The following is a 20,507-nucleotide window of genomic DNA, read 5'->3' as shown; positions in this document are numbered from 1 at the left end:
TACGTTCACTGCTTTTGCTCTTACGCGCATTGCTCACACTGTATGAAGTGAGCTTTTGTCTGCAGATAAACGCTGTTGAATGGATCTTGTGTGGGATTTGTGCTACCACACCCCACAAAAAGATGATGATGCTTGACGTCTCCAGCCCAGATGACTGTACAGTATTTACACATGGACTTCTCATCTCTCCGTGCTTTTTTATTAGGTGTATACTACTAACTGTCAAACAACAGTTAACTCATGTGGATTTTTATGCTAAATGGTAACAAGCATCCCACAGGTGCCTGGACGTGCCGTGTGGTGCCAAACACGCAAGGAACACAAGCTGCTGCTGCTCCTCCTCTCTGACCTGCTCTGAAAACAGCTCGAGGAAAATGTCTGAGATTCCTTCAATTACACAGATACTATCAGTGTTTTTCAATAACATGATGAAGTCTCTTCACTTTCTCACAAACTCACCTGATCAATAAAGTAATCAAGTTAGGAATGTGTGTGTAATCCTTATACAGAAGTCAAGTTCAATATTCAATACAAAAATCTTGTAAGCAAAGTTAAAATAGTACATGTTATCAGATGACTTATCAGCTATAAACTATATTGATTAGTCACTTTCATCTCTGCTGCCTCCATTTGTTAATTTACGGTATTATGTGGCACTAAACTGGATCATTCAGAAATGCTGAGACCAGTCAGACGTCCCATTCATTCAGCTTTCAACATGCACTCTGAGCACTAAGCACTCAGCCCACTGAAGTGCAACAGCTGGCACCAGCCAGCAATGCTCGCTTGCAAACTAGCTGACACTCCAAAGAGAGAAAATAACTTCTTAAACCAAAACTCACCACAGCCTTTTCATTTACGAGCCAGGAAGAGAGTACTTTATCAGAAATGTTTAAATGCCAATAATGCTGTCAAACACTGACTGAAAACATTCAAAAATGACTATAATTTAAGCAGTGGAGTGCTTTCTCCTTTATGAAAACCACTAGAGTGGGTTTACAAAGGTTTAAAACAAAAGCAACATTGAACTGGAAATGGTGGCATGGTGCACTTGAGCAGTGAGACGAGCCAAGAGAATTTATTAGGGGTAAACTGAAGAGAACTGATTCTCTTTAAAAAAAAAAAGAAGAAAAAAAAAGAAATGCTAAAGATTTTCCTTTTAATTAAGATGCTGTGGCTTAATTAGTCAGTACTGGACCGTTAATAAAAACCTGAGGAAAACAAAGGGATCGTGGACCAGACAAGAAATCTAATTACACCTACTGTATATGAAGTAATGTCTACAAGAGGTTAAAAAGTGCGGTGCAGGATCGTATTTTCCAACATCGGCCCTTACAACATCAAATAGATGGAACAGTATGAGTTGACTGTGAAAATCAGAAACAAGTGTTACCCCGAGCGTAGCCGCTAGAGTTAGCCCTCAGCTAGTCCTAGCGGTGCATGAAAGCAGTCTGACTCTAAACACACCAGTCCCATTAAAGTGCAGCCAGACCTAAAAGCAGTCTGATAGACTCAAGACTTTTCATTTTGTACTGCAGTTTTTGTCACCCCCCCACCCCCACCCCGTCTCTTCCCCCTCCCCCTGATCGCTTTGCCCCGTCTCTGGACCTCCCTGCTCTGGCATGACTCCATCATGCCCTTAGTCACCTCCCCTGCTTACCCCTTGCAGCCCCTCACACACATACACACTTTCCCACACACAGTGTACATTTCACACATGCAGACGCTATCTCTTCCCCCCGATACTGGGGTCCCCCCTAAGCCTGAGGAAAATGGCCGTCACGGAACCCCGCTATCGGGAGGCCTCCCCCCAACCACAAACCAAGGAGTAAGGAATGAGAGAGAGAGAGCAAATGTATTACTGCTGCAATATTAGCTGATGGAGGGAGCAAGGGGAGGGAGGGAGAGGGGGAGGGGGAAGGATGAGGGTAGAACGGGGGACCGCGGTGTGAGCATCGACCCACAGAACACCCTCCCACATGTGGAGTCAATTAGGAACAATCTTGTTTTCTACCCACCCCTGCAAAAGAAAGGAGTGTTTTCTGGGGCTCTGTGTGTGTGAGTTTGTGTAAGAGTGCGTATGTGTGTGTATGTGTGTGTACACAAAAGAGAGTGAGGTAGGGAAAGGGAGTCGAAGAGAGAGCATGTTTTTCCGAAAACCTGCCAGAGAAATAAGGCCGGATATTCAGTTTTATATCAAGCCATTTTAAGCACAAAGAGCCTGCATCTCAGCATTTCTGCCCCGCTGTTCACCGTCAAATGAGCATGACTTCAGAAAACCACGATGGGATTACAACTACCGAGCGAACGACACTGAAGGAAAATATCAGTCCTCCAAGGGCTCGGCACGCATGGATGGATGATGCACACATGTCATAAATGAGCCTGTGCGCGTTTGGGTGTTCCGCCTTCTCACACCTATGACTGCACGTCGTCGTGTGCGTCTGGTGAGAAGAAGCATCACCGCTGACTCCTCTGGGAATTCCAGTTGAACACACACACACAACAAAAAAAAAACAAATCACAGGCCACTTCCCTGGTGTCAGACAGGAGGAAGTCTCCCCTTTAAAAGATTCATGGGTGCTTCAATTATGTATCCTCTTTCAAATTGTCGTGTTTAGACAATTTTCATTATTCATCCGTTTCAAGATTGATGGCTCCCAGTCGGGTGGGCGGCACAGCGTAAACAAGCGTCTACACCGCTGTTGATTTATCTCAGCAAGATCAAAACGGCAGGCGCAAAACAAAGGCCCCTTGCTTTTCACATCTGCATCAAAGGTGCATTAAAACAGTGGCTTTTTGGACATTTTGAAGGGGAGGTGGATTTAAAGTTTGGTTTCAAAGACTAACAGACATCAAACATTGGCAAGACGTGCAGGAAATGGGCCTTCCTGACCCAGAGCTCACCTCAAGCACAGGTGTGAATGCAACAGCCATGATGTAATGAGGGAGTTTGGGCTAACATGCCGCCATCATGGAGTGACTCTTCAAAACATGCACACAGTAAGTGCACATGATTGCTCACATTCCATCTATGGTACAATGCACATGCACAGAAAAGAGCTGTACCAGATGATAACCATATCTCAATATCCCCTGAAGGAACCCATACTGCTGCCTTCTCAAGAGGGCAGCCGGAGCGTGAGAACGGAGAGAGAGAGGTGCAAGGTAGAGGTGTGTGATTTGTGTGTGTGCTCGTACATCACAGGTTTTATCGTGTGAGCAAGAGAGGAAAAAGCAGGTAAAGCAAGGATGTTCTTGAGTTTAATTCTGAGTGTGTGCCTGCTGGTGTGCATGTGTGCGTGTGTGATAAAGTGCTCACTTGGGGGAACATTAACGAGCCCATCTCACCTGCCTCACCCTAGAAAATTAGCCCATTACACAAAAGCTAAAGTGTCAAGGCCTCCAAAAAATTTACTTTCCCCTTGAGTGTTGCATTTAAGAATGTAGCATCCACAATGAATTAAAAAAAAAAAAAAAGTGGAGTCAGTCGAGTGAGTGTAAGAGAAAGTAATTGTGGAGAGGTCTCCACCTCCCACTGTGTACTGCACAGGAGTCGACAAGATAATGCTATTCAAACAACACACTGAGCAGAAAATTCTGGGAGTAGGAGGATGTAAGATGGAGTGTGTGAGTGCATGAGTGTGTGTGTGTGTGTGTGTGTGTGTGTGTGTGTGTGTGTGTGTGTGCGTGTGTGTGTGTGTGTGTGTGTGTGTGTGTGTGTGTGTGTGTGTCTTCTCACCAGCTGAACATAGGCTACTTTAAAGTCTGGCTGCTTGACCCTCTGGTTCAGGTGATTCCTCTTCTTGTTGGAGCCTGAAAAACACAAACAACAGCAGGTAAAGAACTGTTTGCCAAAAAAAAACATGGAGCAGAGAGTGTGACAATGATGATGACAACATGGGCAACATGATGATATAGTGAAGATGGTGAAAAATTGTCAACTGGTAGAGAATGTGTTATTCTTCTACTGAGGTAGCTTACTCTCTTGGTGAGCAATGTTGTAAATGATCTTATATGAACAGTTATGATCTTCTATATGCCATTATAAGAACTGCCGCAATTAGTTGAGGGTCAGTCAATTAATTCAAAGCTATAATGATAATCAATTCATAATTTGTCATTTTAAACTGCTTGTCCTTGTTTCAACATTACAGCAAACTTTTTTGAAGAGTTTTTTTCCCCATCATATCACTCAAGGCTCTAGAAAATAGTGATTGTTCCCCTGGTTTTAGAGTCCAAATGAAAAACGTATTAATCCAGTGTAAAAAACTGTCTGATTAATTGATGTTTTTCAGTTGAAGCGGTGACTGCTGTGACCGTCCATCCGGTGGTGAAATTTCTAAAGCACAATGCTGCTGACATCAATTTACCTGCACAGCAATTATCACATTATGTTTCACTCCAATCTGAACGGAACAGAAATTTTACAGCACGTCTCTATTCATTTCCCTGCAGATCAGAGAACACTCTGTGTGCATGTGACGTGTGTGGTTAAGCAGAGCCTGATGTTGTTGACTGTGGAGGGCAGGTTAACCTCTTCCCCAACTGGAGATGATGATGACATCATCCTCTCTCCTGTCAGACCCTTCCAAGTCTGGAAGACGGGGGACTGCTGAGTGCATGTGTGCATGTGTGTGTGTGTGTGTGAATGGGGGGAAGGCTGGGCGCTTGACTTCAAACAAATTAGAAGCTCGTACTTAGCAGATGTACAGGCACTTTGCACAGGTATTTAAATCTTTACGTTACAACAGAACTCCAGTTTTAATGACAGATAATGACCAGAGCATCAAACAGTACATCTCTGCTTTCGAACTCTAATCTCAGCGAGACCCTGGTGGTCAAGTCAACAGGCCCTCTGAGTAACTGCCATTGCCATGGGAACGGTTTATGACATGAAAAACAAGGGAAACATTCCGCTGTAATGAGTCATTTGTGTGTGTGTTTGCGCATGTGTGTGTATGTGTGTGCGTGTATATGTGTGTGTGGTGAATGTAGCTAGTAATCACTAGCCAGGCAACCCACTGCTCAGGGAAAGCCCTGAGCAGGGTTGTAAAACACCCCCCCTCTACCCCCCACCCCACACACACACACACACACACCCCTTGGCTAACTGGAGGCCCCTGTGTGGGTGGGAGACAGAGGTAACAAAGTGCCTGTGCCTATGTGTGTAGGCTACCTGTGTGTGTGTGTGTGTGTGTGTGTGTGTGTGTGTGTGTGTGTGTGTGTGTGTGCGTGTGCATGGATGAGCGAGTGTGTGTTGTTGTTGTGTAGTGTGCACGTGTGTGTAGGTTGCTGAGGAAATCCAGAGGGAAATGCTACAACCTTTGAAACGGCAAGGTAAGATCCTTACCTGCCCCCCCGCCCCCAATAAATGAAAAAACAACATACAAGACACACACACACACACACACACACACACAGACACACACACACACACACACACACCTTGAAAAGTTACAAAGTGTGTTTCTCTGACTTCGTGTAGCCCTTTCCTAACACATACAGACACACAGACAGACCTTTCATACAACAGTCGCAAACGCAAGCACAATTTCTCCCACTTTGAGATTGCGGTTTGGCAGCCAGCTATCACGTTACAAATCCCAGGCCGGAGGGGTAACCATGGCAACTCCTTCCAAAATACCCCTGCCGCCCATGGAGGGGAAAAAAGGGTCGTTTGCGCCCCTCGCTCCTCTCTGACTGTTCCCGTCTTTATGCTGCCAATGGAGTGGAACTCCTGACGCAGACAGTGATACCTTCTCTGACGCACCTCGGGATCACCAGGGGCCCCGAGCTGCCCTTTCTTCTCTATCCCCTTCTGTCCCCCAAAGGCTCGTTGCTTTCCTTACATCCACCCTCCTAAGGGGCTTTCCTTTTCCCCTCGCTTTTAATGACACAACCCTAATAAACAGTGTTAATGGGTCCTCCACACCGTAGGCTAAGGCTAAGCTAGGCACCTCTCTTCCTCCCGCCCCTCCACGTCTCTTTCCAAGTGTCTCCTCCAGAGGTGGAGGGGGCTCCTCGTGGCCCTTCAGACGCAGCGTGGAGGGGGGGCACATGCCTCCTTTTTGCAGCCTGTTCCTTAGTGTCTTTACAACCTCAAGCCACCCATGTGTCCCCTTCTGTTCTTCCATAAACTTGCAAATTCCAAAACTTGTAACATGGCCTCAAATCAGTCCGTGCAAACTTAAGTCGTTTCCTCCCCCCATAAAAAGCCAAGAGGATTATTAAATCAATGATATAACACTGTTCCTGGCTCTGTGATCATCCTTGACGAGGGTGCAAGGAGGGGGGGGTTTGAGGTTGTGATGGGTGTAAGAGGGGATGGGGCACTTGAGGCCTTGAAGTTGCAAGTTTGTAAGTGAATAGTATGTGTTTGTGTGGAGGGAGCATGGGGTGTCCTGGGACAGCTGGAGGCTGGAGTGCTGCAGCAGCAGATTGTCAGATAAGCAGCTGTGTGTTAGGGAGAAAAGAGAGCCAGGCACGCTAACCACTACCGCAACTAGCCGCTGGAAAGCACTCCTGCTGCTGCATGTCAATGGGAAGACCATCTATATTGCAAGCTGGAATTGCTAATCGCTCCTAACCACCACTGACAGTCTCCAAAACAGAATCAATCTGACTTCATGCTTCCTAAAACAAAAATCATCTTTCTGTGAATTCCATACACCATAACCAAAATTTTATTGAAAAATCTGACAACTGTTAAAAGACTACTGAGATGGAGAGAAAATCATGAGTATTTATTTTATTTTTTTTAAAGATATATTTTTGGGCTTTTTATGCCTTTATTGAGATATGACAGTATGAAAGACACAAAATCAGGGGAAAAAGAGACCAGGATGACATGCAACAACGGCCCACGAGTTGGATTCAAACCCAAACTGCTGCAGTAAAGACTATGCCTACATGGGCTGCGCTCTATGGGCTAAACTAACCGGAGTGCCTGGAAAAAAAATAAAATATTATGGTGGAAATAATAATAATAATATGACCATGCTATTTTCATTTTAACAAAAATATTAGTTCAATTTATTATTTTTTGTATCTATCACAAACCTATTAGGAGACTGAACTTTGTATTACATATGAACTTTTCAAGGTAATAACTGTTTCAAATTTGTCCATGACAAGTGAGTTTTTGCAGTGCACTGAACGCAGATTAGTTACATGCTGCAGAAGTAGTTATATGAATTCACTGTAACCTTAAGGTATATTTTAAGCCAACAGATGGTTGATGTTTGATACTTCTACCATAACACTTATTTCACAGTATATGCTCAATATTGAACTCTGGTGTGCAGTCTTGTGTATCACCAATGTAATTGTTTCATATCAGTGTGAAATGTTCCACATCAAATTACAGCACAATATGACTTGCAGGTAAATGTACAAAGCTTTTTCCCATGAAGATATAAATATAACTATTCATATTATTTATACATAACTATTTATAATAATTGCAAAGCTGCAGAGTTTAAGACGTGGGTGGAAGTTAACAGCTTAGCATAAAAACATTGTGTGGGTGTGTGTGTACCATTTGTTCAAATTATTCACAACAGCTACAGTACAACTTTGGGATCCCAATTTGGATGAAATGTTTGTGGTTTGGTTTTGCATACCATGAATCAAGTGTTTTCCCCACTGCTTTAACACCACACCCTCTTTCTCAACAATTTGGACAGACTCAACGTCTTTACATAGATGTACACTCGTGTTTTGTTTTGTTTTACTCTCAAACACTCCCCATATTCGTTTATCTTACGCAGATAAAATGCATTGCTCACGTCAGTTCCACCCACTCAGTCAGCTTGGAGCTCAATCATTTCAAGCCAGATTGAACCAAAATTGCAAAGGTGCAACAAAGTGCAAGATTAATTTTGTGCACATGCACTCATGTTCATTTTCAAAACTCAGTCTTTTTCTAGCTGTGATTTATATGCATGATTGCCTTGCCTCTGTGGTTGTTCATCAAATGCAATAAAATATTATATTTCACTCTCAATGTTCTGGGGCACAAAGCGACAGAGAGACCTCGAGACACATTTCCAAGGTCATGAAGCAAGACGGACACAGTCAAACATGAAGAGACTGAGCACCTGGGGTGACACAGGGTCCTTATGTAATTTGGGTAGTGGGTGAGGGCCGTAAAGCTCTCTCAGATTTGTTTATTTCAATTCAATAAGACTTAAGATCAGGAATCTGCACTGCTTTATTTTGTCCAAATTCAAAATTGTCCAAATGACACAGGTAATATCAATAAAATAAATTAATGGAAACATTTACTTTTCAAACTCTTTGGACACATAGGTTATTCACATTTGAAAAAAAAACTACTAATTGAATATCTTGTAAAATGGTGATTAAGACATGTTATAGGCCATAAAGTTAGCTACGGTGATTCTTTTAAATACCTTTTAAGACCGCATCATCACAGGATTTCTCTCCGGTGATGATGATCAGATACGACTGCAAGCCCACATGGATCCGTTCTGGTATTAGATATATTGGCACACAGGAACTTGACTTGAGGATAAACAATGGGATCCTACCAGACTCTGTTAGACTAAGTATAATTTGTACTCATCGCCGAGTTGGGGCCCAGGTCGGGTCTCAGTTACTAGGCCCAGAATGGACCTGTGAAGACCTACAGTGTGAGATCATCTAGAGCTCACACTTCTCTAAATACTAACTGCTAGTCTGGCTAAGAAAAGAATAATTATCGTTCAGCAGAATCTACATCATCAGTAAGTATATGAGAAACATTAATATTTTATGAGGTAGTGTCAACCACTCCAAGTTCTTTAAATTTTCTTAAAAAGCTCTCTGTATGTGCTTGTGCAAAGCACTGGGGCACTCACCGTACTGTATCCTGGTACGGACAGCTCCCACTGGGACGTTATAGATCTTTTCCAGGTAGTTCTTTACGTCGTACTTGGTCATTCTGTGCAGACATATCCAGAGGAGACAGAGAGAAGAGAAAAACACACAGACAGGGAGGGAGAAAGAGAGAGAGGGAAGATCAGGGGTTATGTAAGGCATCCAGCATTAGTGTTTGTGTGGGGTAAGGCGTGGTTTTGAACGTGTGCGAGGTTGTAATAGCAGTTTTAACACTTAACTGACAGCAACACAGAAATGATACAGCCTATTTCCACACTGCATTCCCATAAACTCTGCTGTTATATTACCTACTGTAACAGCCAGGACACTCCCCTATATCAACCCACATTCAGCTTTTATACTCATGAACCATAAAGTGGAGCGAAGAGAAATGTGAGTGTCAGTCTTCATCCAATTAGCCGTCTGCATGTATTGATCGCACCCGGTGAAACCCTACACAGGAAGTGAGCCTGGCACCAAGTGATCCGGTGGGCCAGCCAAGCTAAGGCTAGCCCACTGGGCAGCATTTGGAAGGGATTGCTCCGGCCAGAGGAAGAAAGGCTTTTAACTGCTAATCAATCTAGCCAATTGGATTACCTTGGTAGAGAGCACTTCCCAAATGCGTCTGACAAAGTGCTTAATAGCGACATTGTGGTCTGACATGAGTGCCTCGGATATGGCGTCTTCTATCACCTCATATGTTTCTTTGATAGAAGAGGATAATGTAATATTCTCTATTTTCCAGAGGACACAGCACAATATCTTGAGCCGTTGTAACAATAATAGGTGAGGCAAACATTTGCATGAGAAAATCCCATCTGTGAATACAAAGAGTCTTTGTACCAAAGAGTGATGTAATATATGTTTCCATGCTGTACAAACAATTGCTTTTTCCTCTATAATAGGCTACATTTTGGCAAAGCTGACACTGATGTAGACCTAGAACACTTCCATTTGACCTGCTAAGTTGTGTTTACCGAGAGAGGTTAGCTTACATTTACGATACTTGTGTAACTATTTCCACATTTGATTCCACCATTACTAAACGTAGCACGGTTTGATGTGGTGACTCTTGAGCATGATAGGGTTTTCCTACAAAAAGCCGACTTCAGGCAGCTGCCTTTGAGAGGAGAGAGAACTAGGGCCTCATTGAGCTTTCTCTCTCTCTCTCAGAAGCAATAATGGTCCAGGACCACTTGGAGTTGGGGGGTGGAGGGGGGGGGGGGCTGCATCACTGTGTAAAGAAAGGTGTAAACAAACTTGTTAAGGCTTCTTTAGGCCTTTTTGTCTCCCTTTACCCCGCCAAGAGGAGAGAGATGTATTTCCTAAGATGTGGCATGCAGATGCGCCTTTCTGCTCCATTTGCACCCACCTCCCCCCAAAACCCCCGTCTCACAGTGTGTGTGCCAGAGGGCAGTGAAGCGGAGCAGAGTGACCGGGGGTACTTGAGATCAAGAGAGGAAGAAAGAGAGAGTTATTGCGCTGAGAGACGGATTTTCCTAGAAAGCAGCAGTGGGGAACTGGAAGAGAGGAAAGTGGCTTGGGGACTGCGAGGTCTCCTCTGGATCATTAGCAGTGGGAACACTGATCCTGATTAATGAGGAGAACATTTTCTAAATCCCTCCTGCTTTTACGACTCCAATTATCCTGCCACCACAAACATACAGATAGCATACATGAAATGCACACAGAGTCAGGCGCTTCTCTAAACAAGATGCCCATGCAAATACAAATGTGCTTAACGAGCAGCTAGTCGACCTTACAATTTATCTATAAGTCAAGTGGAATATGTAACAATATAAAAAAACAAAGAAATATAATTAGATGATATAAAGCTTGTCCATCCCAATTTATATAAATATTTATAGATACAGTATATATGACATAAGAATAGTTTATAAGCATGAGACTAACAAAACATCCTCCAGTTTCTCAGTCCCCACAGTGATGTCGTCAATTTGCGTGTTTTAACTGATCAACAGCCCTAAATCTCTTTTTGTGTGTTGTCACCAAGTCAATATAGTACGACAAACTTGTGATATTATATCACAAGTTTACTCTATATTATATCATATAATATAGAATATTTGGCATTTTTGCATGAAAAATATTTGACTTAATTTGTCAGTTATCAAAGTGGTTGCCGATAAAATTTATAATTGACTGACTGAATAATAAAATGTTTGGCTGCAGCTCTAACTGAAGACATCCACATACATAAATATTGTCCACTACATTTACACGGGGTTACATTGGGCAGCTGTTTTCTCTGGGACCTAACTCAATAAGACATGAGCCCCATCTCAGCTACAAAGTGGAATCCAGTCTAAGAGAAAGCCTTGGGCTGAAAGCTGAGGAGAAAATGTCAAGTTAAGTGTGTACATAAACAAGGCTAAACTTAGACAAAGGGCGTGGTGTCTCCAATAGTGATGCAGACAGCATCTGATCATCATCCCAGTATAAACACCCATCTGACTCCACAAGCTAACCTTTCACACTTCTGCCTCTCAGGAAGAATGAAAACCTGTCTCCAGCAACTGGCAAGGCTAAAGGAATGGTTCCTCAGCAACTGGTATATATTTATACGCAAAAACACATGCTACAAAGATTCCTTGCCCAAGATGATGAAAGAACTCTAAACACAAAACCTAGAAAGGCATCAAATGACGCAGACGATGGATTAGTTTCAATTATGGCTGGTTGTTGCCGAGCAGGTTTAAAAACAGGCAGGCTGGCATCACTGTCAGAAAACATTTTTAAAAGTTATATTGTTCTGTATTGTTCAAGGGGAGGTACAAGGTTCAAGGTTCAAGGTTTTTATTTGTGTCCCCATAGGGCAAGGGAGGTGTACAAATGAGATATAACACGCTGATATCAAGTGGTACAAAAAGCAACAGGTGTCTGAAGGGATACAGGCACGGAGGAAGAAAGGGTAAACTTCATCTCTTTGTTGTTCTCCGCTCTGAGATAGTTGTGTTTGTGTGACAATGGAGCAGATTTGTCAGTCTACAGATTAATCCACACACCTATGTCAACTGTTTTCAAACATAAGACCTCCTCTGCAATCGGCCTAAATGCTGCTCAATGTCCTATTCTCAAATGTGGGCTAACACGCACTCAGCCAAAAAGATTGTGAGTATCAGTTCCAGTGGTTGAAGGCGGGCCGTTTACACCTGTGCTCCAAAAGCATACGAGAGAAGTAGGTGAAAGGGCACAGTTGGAAAAGTGCAAAACAGGACAGAGGCAGCTTTGACAGAGTTTGATAATAAGGACGGTGAATGAATTCTGTGAGCTCAGACACTACTGCAAGACACATATCTATTAATGTGCTGGCGCTAATAGAGCATCTGCCAGGTGAAGGGGTAGTGTCTAACGGAGGAAAGGATGGACTATACAACCACTGACTCAATGATCTTCAGACTCAAATAATCCACAACAAATATTGACTGAAACAGTACAAGGATATGGATTTTTTTGCATAAAAAACACTAAAACAAGAAATTGAGGCATCCTAGTTGTCCAAGATATGTATATAAAACCACAGTGACCGTTTTATAATTTCACTGACATATACGGTTCCAGAGATTGTCTTTGAATGCAGGGTAATGACTAGACATTATACGCACACGTATTCCTGATATATAATATGGGGTACCCCAGGGCTCTGTTCTTGGCCCTCTGCTTCTCTCTCTCTTAGATTAGTCGTCTTCATGGTGTTGCATGGTGAGTCATGCGGTGCTTGTGCTCCTTTGTGTAAACTGAATGATGTGCTACAGCTGCCATGAATTCGCAATTAACATGACAATTCCTATATATATATACTGTATATACACACACAGATACACAAAGTATAAGGACATACTCTATTTTTTTATGTTTAGATTTTATCTTTATCTTTTTTATCCTATCTTTATAATCTTACTTATTCTCGATCCCTTTCTGTTACATTTCCATTCTTGAGGGAGCAATTGTAACCTAATTTCCCCCGAGCAGTCCATAAAGTATTCTGATTCAGTTTGAACATCTGATCGAAATAGTATGCTGCTGCTACCATGTCCTTCTTGTTTTAAGTTGAACATCAATGATGTAGTGACCATAATGCTTCTTGTGGCTAGCATGAATCCTCTTTGGAAAGGTTGCTTGTTTTAGCAACTTGACTTGGCAAACCACTGGAAGGCTTTTAATGTGGCTCTTTGTTTGATAGAAACTGGGCTGCATGTACATTCGGGCTTTTTTATGGTGCCTTTTTGGTTGGGCAGATCAACTTTAAGTATTGCAGGGAAATGGAAGAGGAAGAGGATGCAGCCACACATCGGGGTGATGCAGAGTTGCAGATGACAGGCACTTACTGCAGTCTAAAAGAACCTCACCCCTTCAGCATATCCTCGATAACAATCTGGACTCTTTCTCATGCATTCAAGTTACTTTATGTTGCCCTGAAAACCCAATTTAAAAATGTTAAGTGCCAAAACCCTACAAAAACTGACAAGGATGTTAATTTGTCTAAAGTCTGACCTTGCATCACCACTTGTACAAATAACAATGTATCAAATGAATCACTTAATTTCTTGAAAGAATTAGCAAAGAAGAAGGGGGCACATTTTGATTAGTAACTGAAAGACAGGATGAATGAAATAAACAGTGGCCTCAAAAGAGCAACAGCAAACATCAGTAATAGGCGTCTGAACTGTCCCTATGATATGTAATGCTGTGTTTTCTAATAAGCCTCTCAGAGCAAACTTTAGTAACACATTGTTTATTATATCATTATTAACTTCCGTAGTGCACTAAAACATCCGTACTCACTCTCTCTCACACACACACACATTCATAAATACAACATCAAAGTACATTGTGTTACAGCGGCTTAGTGGTGAGAACGAAACAGGAGAGTTGTTTTCTGCGATGAGATGAAAGGGAACAGAAAGCCGCTCATCATTGTCAGCCTGCCCCATTGTCAGGTTTGGGTTGAGATACGCACACTCACTACTTTAACCCTCCCATCTACACAGACAATACATGCACAGAAGTTGCTCAACACTAAGTATCAAGATCATAATAGCAGGCTTTGTTTAGAGGAAAAGCCATTGAGGAACCTGAGACTTCGAGAGAGAAGAGACAGTTGAGAAGTTGAGAGTATAAGAGCAGCGTGTGAAGGATTAGATTTATTGTCCGGGTTTTGGTCTGACAATAGAACAGAAATAGATCAAAGACCAGGTCACCAGGAGTCACTAAACTCCTTACAGAGGGACAGGTCAATAAAGACTCGACAGTTCGTTACATTCCTCTACTGGCTCGCTAAATTACTTCCTATGACATAAACTGAAGTTAATTAGCGTGAAAAATGACCCAATTTCCAACTTGAGCCATATGTTTGTGAAGTGGAACAAAAACAGATTGACTGCCCTGGCACTCGTGACATTGTTTGATCCGCCAGGTAATGTACAGCTGTACGAATTGGAATAAAATGTGAGCTTACAGAGAGAAACCACAGTGTGGACCGGTTTCATAGTTATTAGACAGAAGAGTCGCATAAAATATGACTGCGTAGTAAACTGAACACAACGTTCAGTGTTGTTTCCTTTGCTTTGTGTCTATCAGTGTTGGCCTCTAGCCATGCCAGGTGAGGTACAGTAGGTGTGTGTGTGTGTGTGTGTGTGTGTGTGTGTGTGTGTGTGTGTGTGTGTGTGTGTGTGTGTGTGTGTGTGCATGTGGGTGTAAACCAAGAAATTTGATGATGTTCCTTCTGGAGCAGAGAGGAAATACTAACATAGCACAAAAGGTTTGAGAACAATCAAAAAGACAAACAAACACTTCTTTCCAGCATGGTAGAAAGAGAATTATGAGAGAATACAGCCCAGGTGTGTCAAACAACAAGTGCCAAAAAAAGGGATTGGTTTTGGATGCGTTGCAAAGTGTGAACAAAAAGCACAAGAAGCAGCCGAACCCGGGGTGGGACAGAGGGAGAGGACAGAGAAAGACGTACAGTATGCAGGTGATAACAAATAAGCGATAAAGCAAATGAGAAAGGAAAAACTAGACAAAACTCAAAGACAAACAGTCAGAGAGACAAACATGAATATCTTCTCCCAGGTGTCACCGAGATAAAGGCTACGTTGTGTTACTGCACTGAGAATGTCAACAATACCATTTCTCATTAACAGCTGCTCGGTACTACAACTTACCCACGCTATAACACCGCCTACCCTCGAGAGTCATGACTACAACAGCTTTCACTGCCGTAGTGACTCAGACTCATCAATAAGCCGGGAGTGGGAGTGATATTTAGTATGTGTCACTGTCTCTCAATGTGTGTCCATTTACTAAATTGTGTGTATGAGAAGTAAAACATAACAGTGTTTCAAGCGCACACTGAGGCCTCAGCAGTGTATCAGTCAGCCATGCACCTCTCCCAGGCATCAAAGACTGCGAGAAAAAAAAACCTTACACACCCTTATAAACACACAAGCACCCTGCACTTACCCACTTTTGTGCATATATACACAAAGACACACACTATTCACACAAACTGACTCACCCACACTGACAAGCGAGCGTGTGCGTACATGCACGCGCGCACACACACATACACGCACGCGCGCACACACACAAAATTACATAAGCACCCTAGGAGTTTGGCAGAGAAGAGGCAAGAATCAGAGTGGGAGGCCAGGCACCTGGATGAACAGATTATGGTCTAAACCCCACCAGAGACACATAGATGATCTGCCTCAAACTTCAATTTTTCTCCCCAGTGTGGGCTCTGGGCCTCTCATCGCCTGAGGAACGCTGCGAACCTCGGTGACCTTGGCTCTCATGGATGTAGTCAAAGTCAGCTCATCACTACTAAGCGTTGACTGGTTCCGACCTCCTGTTGCGTTTTATGACAGAATGCGTACTGTCCAAACCAACCAAATTAAGTGGTTGTATATGTATGTATATATATACATATATACGAGTGTTCATGAACATCATTAGGAGGCAGTAAAGTGGTAATATATAGCATACGACATTGGACATGAGTTTCGCAGAATGATCAAAAACATTTTGCATTTATTATAGGTGTAGATATTAATACTGGCCCCTCTAAGTGAATAATGGCTGAATATCTCACTGTCTACAACACAGCCAAAACCTCCACTGCAGCATCACACAAAAGCACTTTTGACCCTACCTCCCACCCAGCTGCCCATGTCAGCCATTTACAAATCACCATTGCAACTGAACTCATTAAAAAGGCAGCCATAAGATGGTTAGAACAGTCTATATTACGGAGGACTGCCAGGCTTATACTTCTGTTCTTGAGGCAGTCACACCATCTGGTGGCCGTGATGCCCAACTCCAGCTGCATATCACCCATCTAGCAAGACTTCTCCAGTGCCAATAAAAACTAATTATTGCACTATAAGCACAAAACCTATAGGCTCAAAGTATAATAGATCTGAGTGATACTTAATGACTACTATAGTCTCACAAAGTAAGAACCTACTATAACTTTGATGCCAAATATAACTGGTTTTGAAGTCTCACAATAGTCACATTTATGTCATACACTGGGCAAACCTTCCATTTTATTGCTACTCCATAAGTTGCTATAAATGTTATAAATGTTGACCAGGATACTGTTTTTCATTCTCAAGGTCTAGTTTCAGGTAGAGGTGATAATTAGTTAAAAATACAGGCAACCAAGACCATTCCAGCACTAAAAATTAGCTCCTGTGGCTGAGCAATGTTGTGAATTTAATTTGATGCAAGTTTGCAAAGATGACACTGTAGGGGTGTTGTGACACAAAAATTAATATTAATAATAGGTAAGAGCTGTTATCAATGGATCACTAGTGAGAAATGTGCAATATATGTTCAGAAAAACTTCACAATGAAAATAAATGATAAATGTTATTAGAAGCTGATTGTAGCAATTTGTAAGTGAAAGTCAGAACACATTTATATCAAGTAGTATGTCATGAAAGAACGGCAATCAATGGGCAAGATGATATCATGTATTTGTACCAATACACATCAACACCTAAATATTCTGTTATGTAATGGCATTTCATTATATTTGTGATAAATTATGTAACAAAAATTCAGCACACTTATGGTGTACCTTAGTGAGGGATATAGAGAGAAAATAGTGGCATCAGACTATCAAAATGTAAGTAACAAACAATTTAACATTTATGAAATTAGGAAATATTACTCTTACTGCTGTAATCATGTTTCTTTTTGGTTTTCCAACTCAAAAAAAAAGAAAATTCAATCAACCCTTGTAAAAAAAAAAAAGTTGCTGAACACTAAAAAAGGTGTCCATAGCAGGCATTTCCACTTTTTCACCTTTTACTTTTGAATTTTATGTGAATACCTGTGATATTTTGGTCACATTTTGACTAAGCATGGGAATGCATCAGCCACCTTAACACAGTACAGTCATGTTTTTTGGGGGGCCCGGCAATATGTAGTACAATGCACCGACCTGAAGATGGTGTAGTAATCAAAGGAAATGCATGTTTGAACATACATTGCTTACATCACATAAAACCTAACATCCAGCAGCTATAATATATGAAATAGGGTTGAAATAATTCATTCAGATACTACACCTCACCTTATCCACTCAACCCCTGAGAGCTTGAAATATAACATGTACGACAAAACTCTGACCAATCCATGCTTTTTGCTCCGAAAAGGAAAAACCAATCAGATGCCTTCATGCCTAGTTCTGCCTACGCCCAATCAAGTCGCTGTCTCTCTCCCTCTCTCCCTCCTCTCCATGCACGATCAGAGTCTTCACCTACGTCCGTGGAGCCACACTCCAGTCTGATTGGTGGCAATGTAGCTCTGGCAATGCAGCATTGGGTGCCTTCACCTACATCCGCGGAAAGGTGAAGGCGTGGTTTCAGAGAGCAGTCTGAGGAAAGGGGCTGGGACTTTTGACTTGTGCATTTCAATGTGGTCTGCTAGAACCGTTTTTCCAGAATCTCAAACCTGCTTACATTGAGGCCTAATACTGCTCGTGTGGCTTTACTTTACATGTGAACACTAATAATGCTGAACCAATAATCCGTCTGACCGATGAGTCAGTCAACTGATTAATTAAAATGTGTAGATAAAGACTTACTCCATTGGGACACGAAACTGGACAGTGTCCTGAGGCTGTTCTTTTCCCGGCCTCACCAGGGTCAGGAACCAGTTGGGTCTGAAGATCCTCAGCTGGGGGTTGCCCAGCTGGTAGAGCGGGTATCTAAGCAGAGAGAAGGAGATTCTCGTTATCTACAGTTTCATTCCCACACACCCTGTAAATAGTATGACCACACTATCAACTGATACAACATTAGAGCTGTAATCACACCGAATTGTAAGTAATTGTGTAGGGCTGTGCTGTCACTGATTGTTGCCAAAAGTCGTTACAAGCAGAGATTAAACATAACAATCTTTGTGATGGAAACCCACAACATGTTCACACAAACTACACTCTAAGTCTTGATGTGACATCTCCCACTACAGTTGCTACTCTTTAAGCATTAAAGTGTGCCGCCTATTATGACAATTATACTGGGGCACAGCTCATTTATACTGGGTGTAGAGGTTTGTATCTTGCAGTGGCTTACTCTACAAAGCACTGACTGCCTGCTCTCCAGATCAACAGAAAATCCAGCACACCTATGCGTTCTTAAAGGGGAAGTATACTTTTTATCAACATACCGAAAATGTAATTATGAATCATTACACCCCTGTATACTTATATATTATTGAATTATGCATCTTCTTAACACATTTTAATCATATGAACTGTATTTCTCCCCATGAACTGTACCTCTGCCTCTACACTGGGGCTTGTGCCAGTAAAAGGGGTCTGGTGACACCACTGAGCTGGAGCATTTTTGTCATCTCTTTACATATCCATCCAGGTCACATGAAAGCACAATATGGGATGTTTGTGAGTCCTTTGGTAGCCATGCAACATAGATGCCACATCTTTCCATCTTCCATTTAAATTCAAATGCCAAACTCATAAAGAAAAAAGGGTGATACTTAGAGTTTCTTTAAAGGCATTGCGAGAAGACAAAACATTTATAAACCTGTCTGCACATAGTTTTCCTATAATTACAATGAAGATTTCTACAGATCCTAGTTATGTGCCTTCACTCTGGCTTTTTTAGTCACTGGTCACCCAACAGTAGTTCACTGTAGAGATGCTGCTATGTTGAGTAGCCTACAATTATTATCAATGGCAACAGAAATGATGGTCACAAAAAAATAACAAGAAAATACATATCTTTTAACCTGTTGTTACGCCTGCAAAGCAATGAAAGCTTCAAGATACTGTAGGCTAATGTAGAGGGAAATGACCCTTGACATAGCAGCACAAATGTTGACATACATACAAACCACAGAGTTTTCTGTGGACTCAAACGTTCAGGTGAAATCACAAATCTGCCTAAAATGGGTTCGCAATCTGAGTATAGCTAATTAGTATAACTAGAGCAGGTGAGTTATTTCTCTGAGACTTGTACACAGCAAATCACAGATAGGCTAGGCTACTCTACGCCTACTCTAGATGTATGCTAATGCTATGTATGGTAGTTTGTTTTTAGCTTAGCCAGCAAACGGTTGCTACATTTCGGCTGCGCCACGTCCCTTATGTTTCACGGGTGGCACACAGTCACTGCTCAATACGCACCCAAAGTGTCTAAAATAACTACAAACAAACAAACAAACAACCTGTGCTACAGTGACAGCTACAGTGAGACACAGAGGAGAGTTGGAAGAACTGAGACTGAGAGATGCTAACGTTAGCATGGTTTTGCCAGCCTCTCCAACCTGACAGAAAAGGAGACCAGTGAGGATCTAATCCGCAGCTGAGGTGTTGTACGCGCGTCTATAAAACTACAAATAAGTAAAGAAAGACTCGACACTTACAGCAGACGTGTTACTGGCATCGCGGACACGATATGTTGTGAGACATATGCTAACAGATAAGGCTCTGTTTTGTAGTCTCTTCAAGGTTGTCAAATGAATGCTACACGTGTATGGATGTACTTCCGGGTACAATAGCCAGCGCGCATGCGCCCTTGATTTGCTCCATGCCCTTGAAATAAAGTTCATGGATGCAGCTAAGACCCGAGGACTCAGAGTGGACCATAGGCTTTTATAAGACAGTTAATGTCTAAAGCTCTGATATAGCTGTAACATTTAAAGAATTTGTCAGTGTAAACAGGTGACATATTGAGCATTACATCAAAACACATTTAGATAGTGATGCTGAATTATATCAGTGCTTCATTATGCAACTGGCAGACTGACTAGTGTAAATTGTGCATCAGAAAATCAGTAAAATCTCCTGTTATTTTCCTATAAACAGATGTTTTCTATTTTGAGCTATTTTAATCCTTTCTTTGGAAAACATAAGAGCTTGTATTCATTTTAAGAATGGGTTTCCATTTTGAAAATGTCATTGATTATTTTGAGTATTTTTCTCAGGGCAGGGGGCACATATGACGAGACAGCAGCAGAGGGAAATCTTGCTCCATCAATCCCTCAGACCTTGTGCCCCATCGTCTGACCTCACACCCAGCTGAAGAGGGTGGGCAAGAATGATTGAAGGCCCCTTGAGTGGAACATAA

At 42.1% G+C, this 20,507-nt stretch overlaps 1 protein-coding gene across 1 annotated transcript in view; it reads right to left on the bottom strand.

Annotated features, from left to right (window-relative positions):
• Positions 1-19,954, bottom strand: part of mrpl23 (mitochondrial ribosomal protein L23) — a 34,408-nt gene extending 14,454 nt beyond the window's left edge. Inside the window, exons 1-4 of the mRNA XM_085779679.1 lie at positions 19,804-19,954; positions 18,002-18,124; positions 8,865-8,947; positions 3,743-3,816 (exon numbers count right to left, since the gene is read on the bottom strand). Of these exons, the coding sequence (XP_085635805.1) occupies positions 3,743-3,816; positions 8,865-8,947; positions 18,002-18,124; positions 19,804-19,823 (300 nt within the window). The 5' untranslated portion in view covers positions 19,824-19,954. The remainder of the gene's footprint in view (positions 1-3,742; positions 3,817-8,864; positions 8,948-18,001; positions 18,125-19,803) is intronic.
• Between the last annotated feature and the right edge of the window lie 553 nt (positions 19,955-20,507).

The sequence above is a fragment of the Trachurus japonicus genome, chromosome 6, assembly GCF_045865225.1.
Source record: "Trachurus japonicus isolate A0001 chromosome 6, Traja_1.0".
Taxonomy (NCBI): Eukaryota; Metazoa; Chordata; class Actinopteri; order Carangiformes; family Carangidae; genus Trachurus; species Trachurus japonicus.
This window is presented reverse-complemented; position numbering and strand designations above follow the sequence as displayed.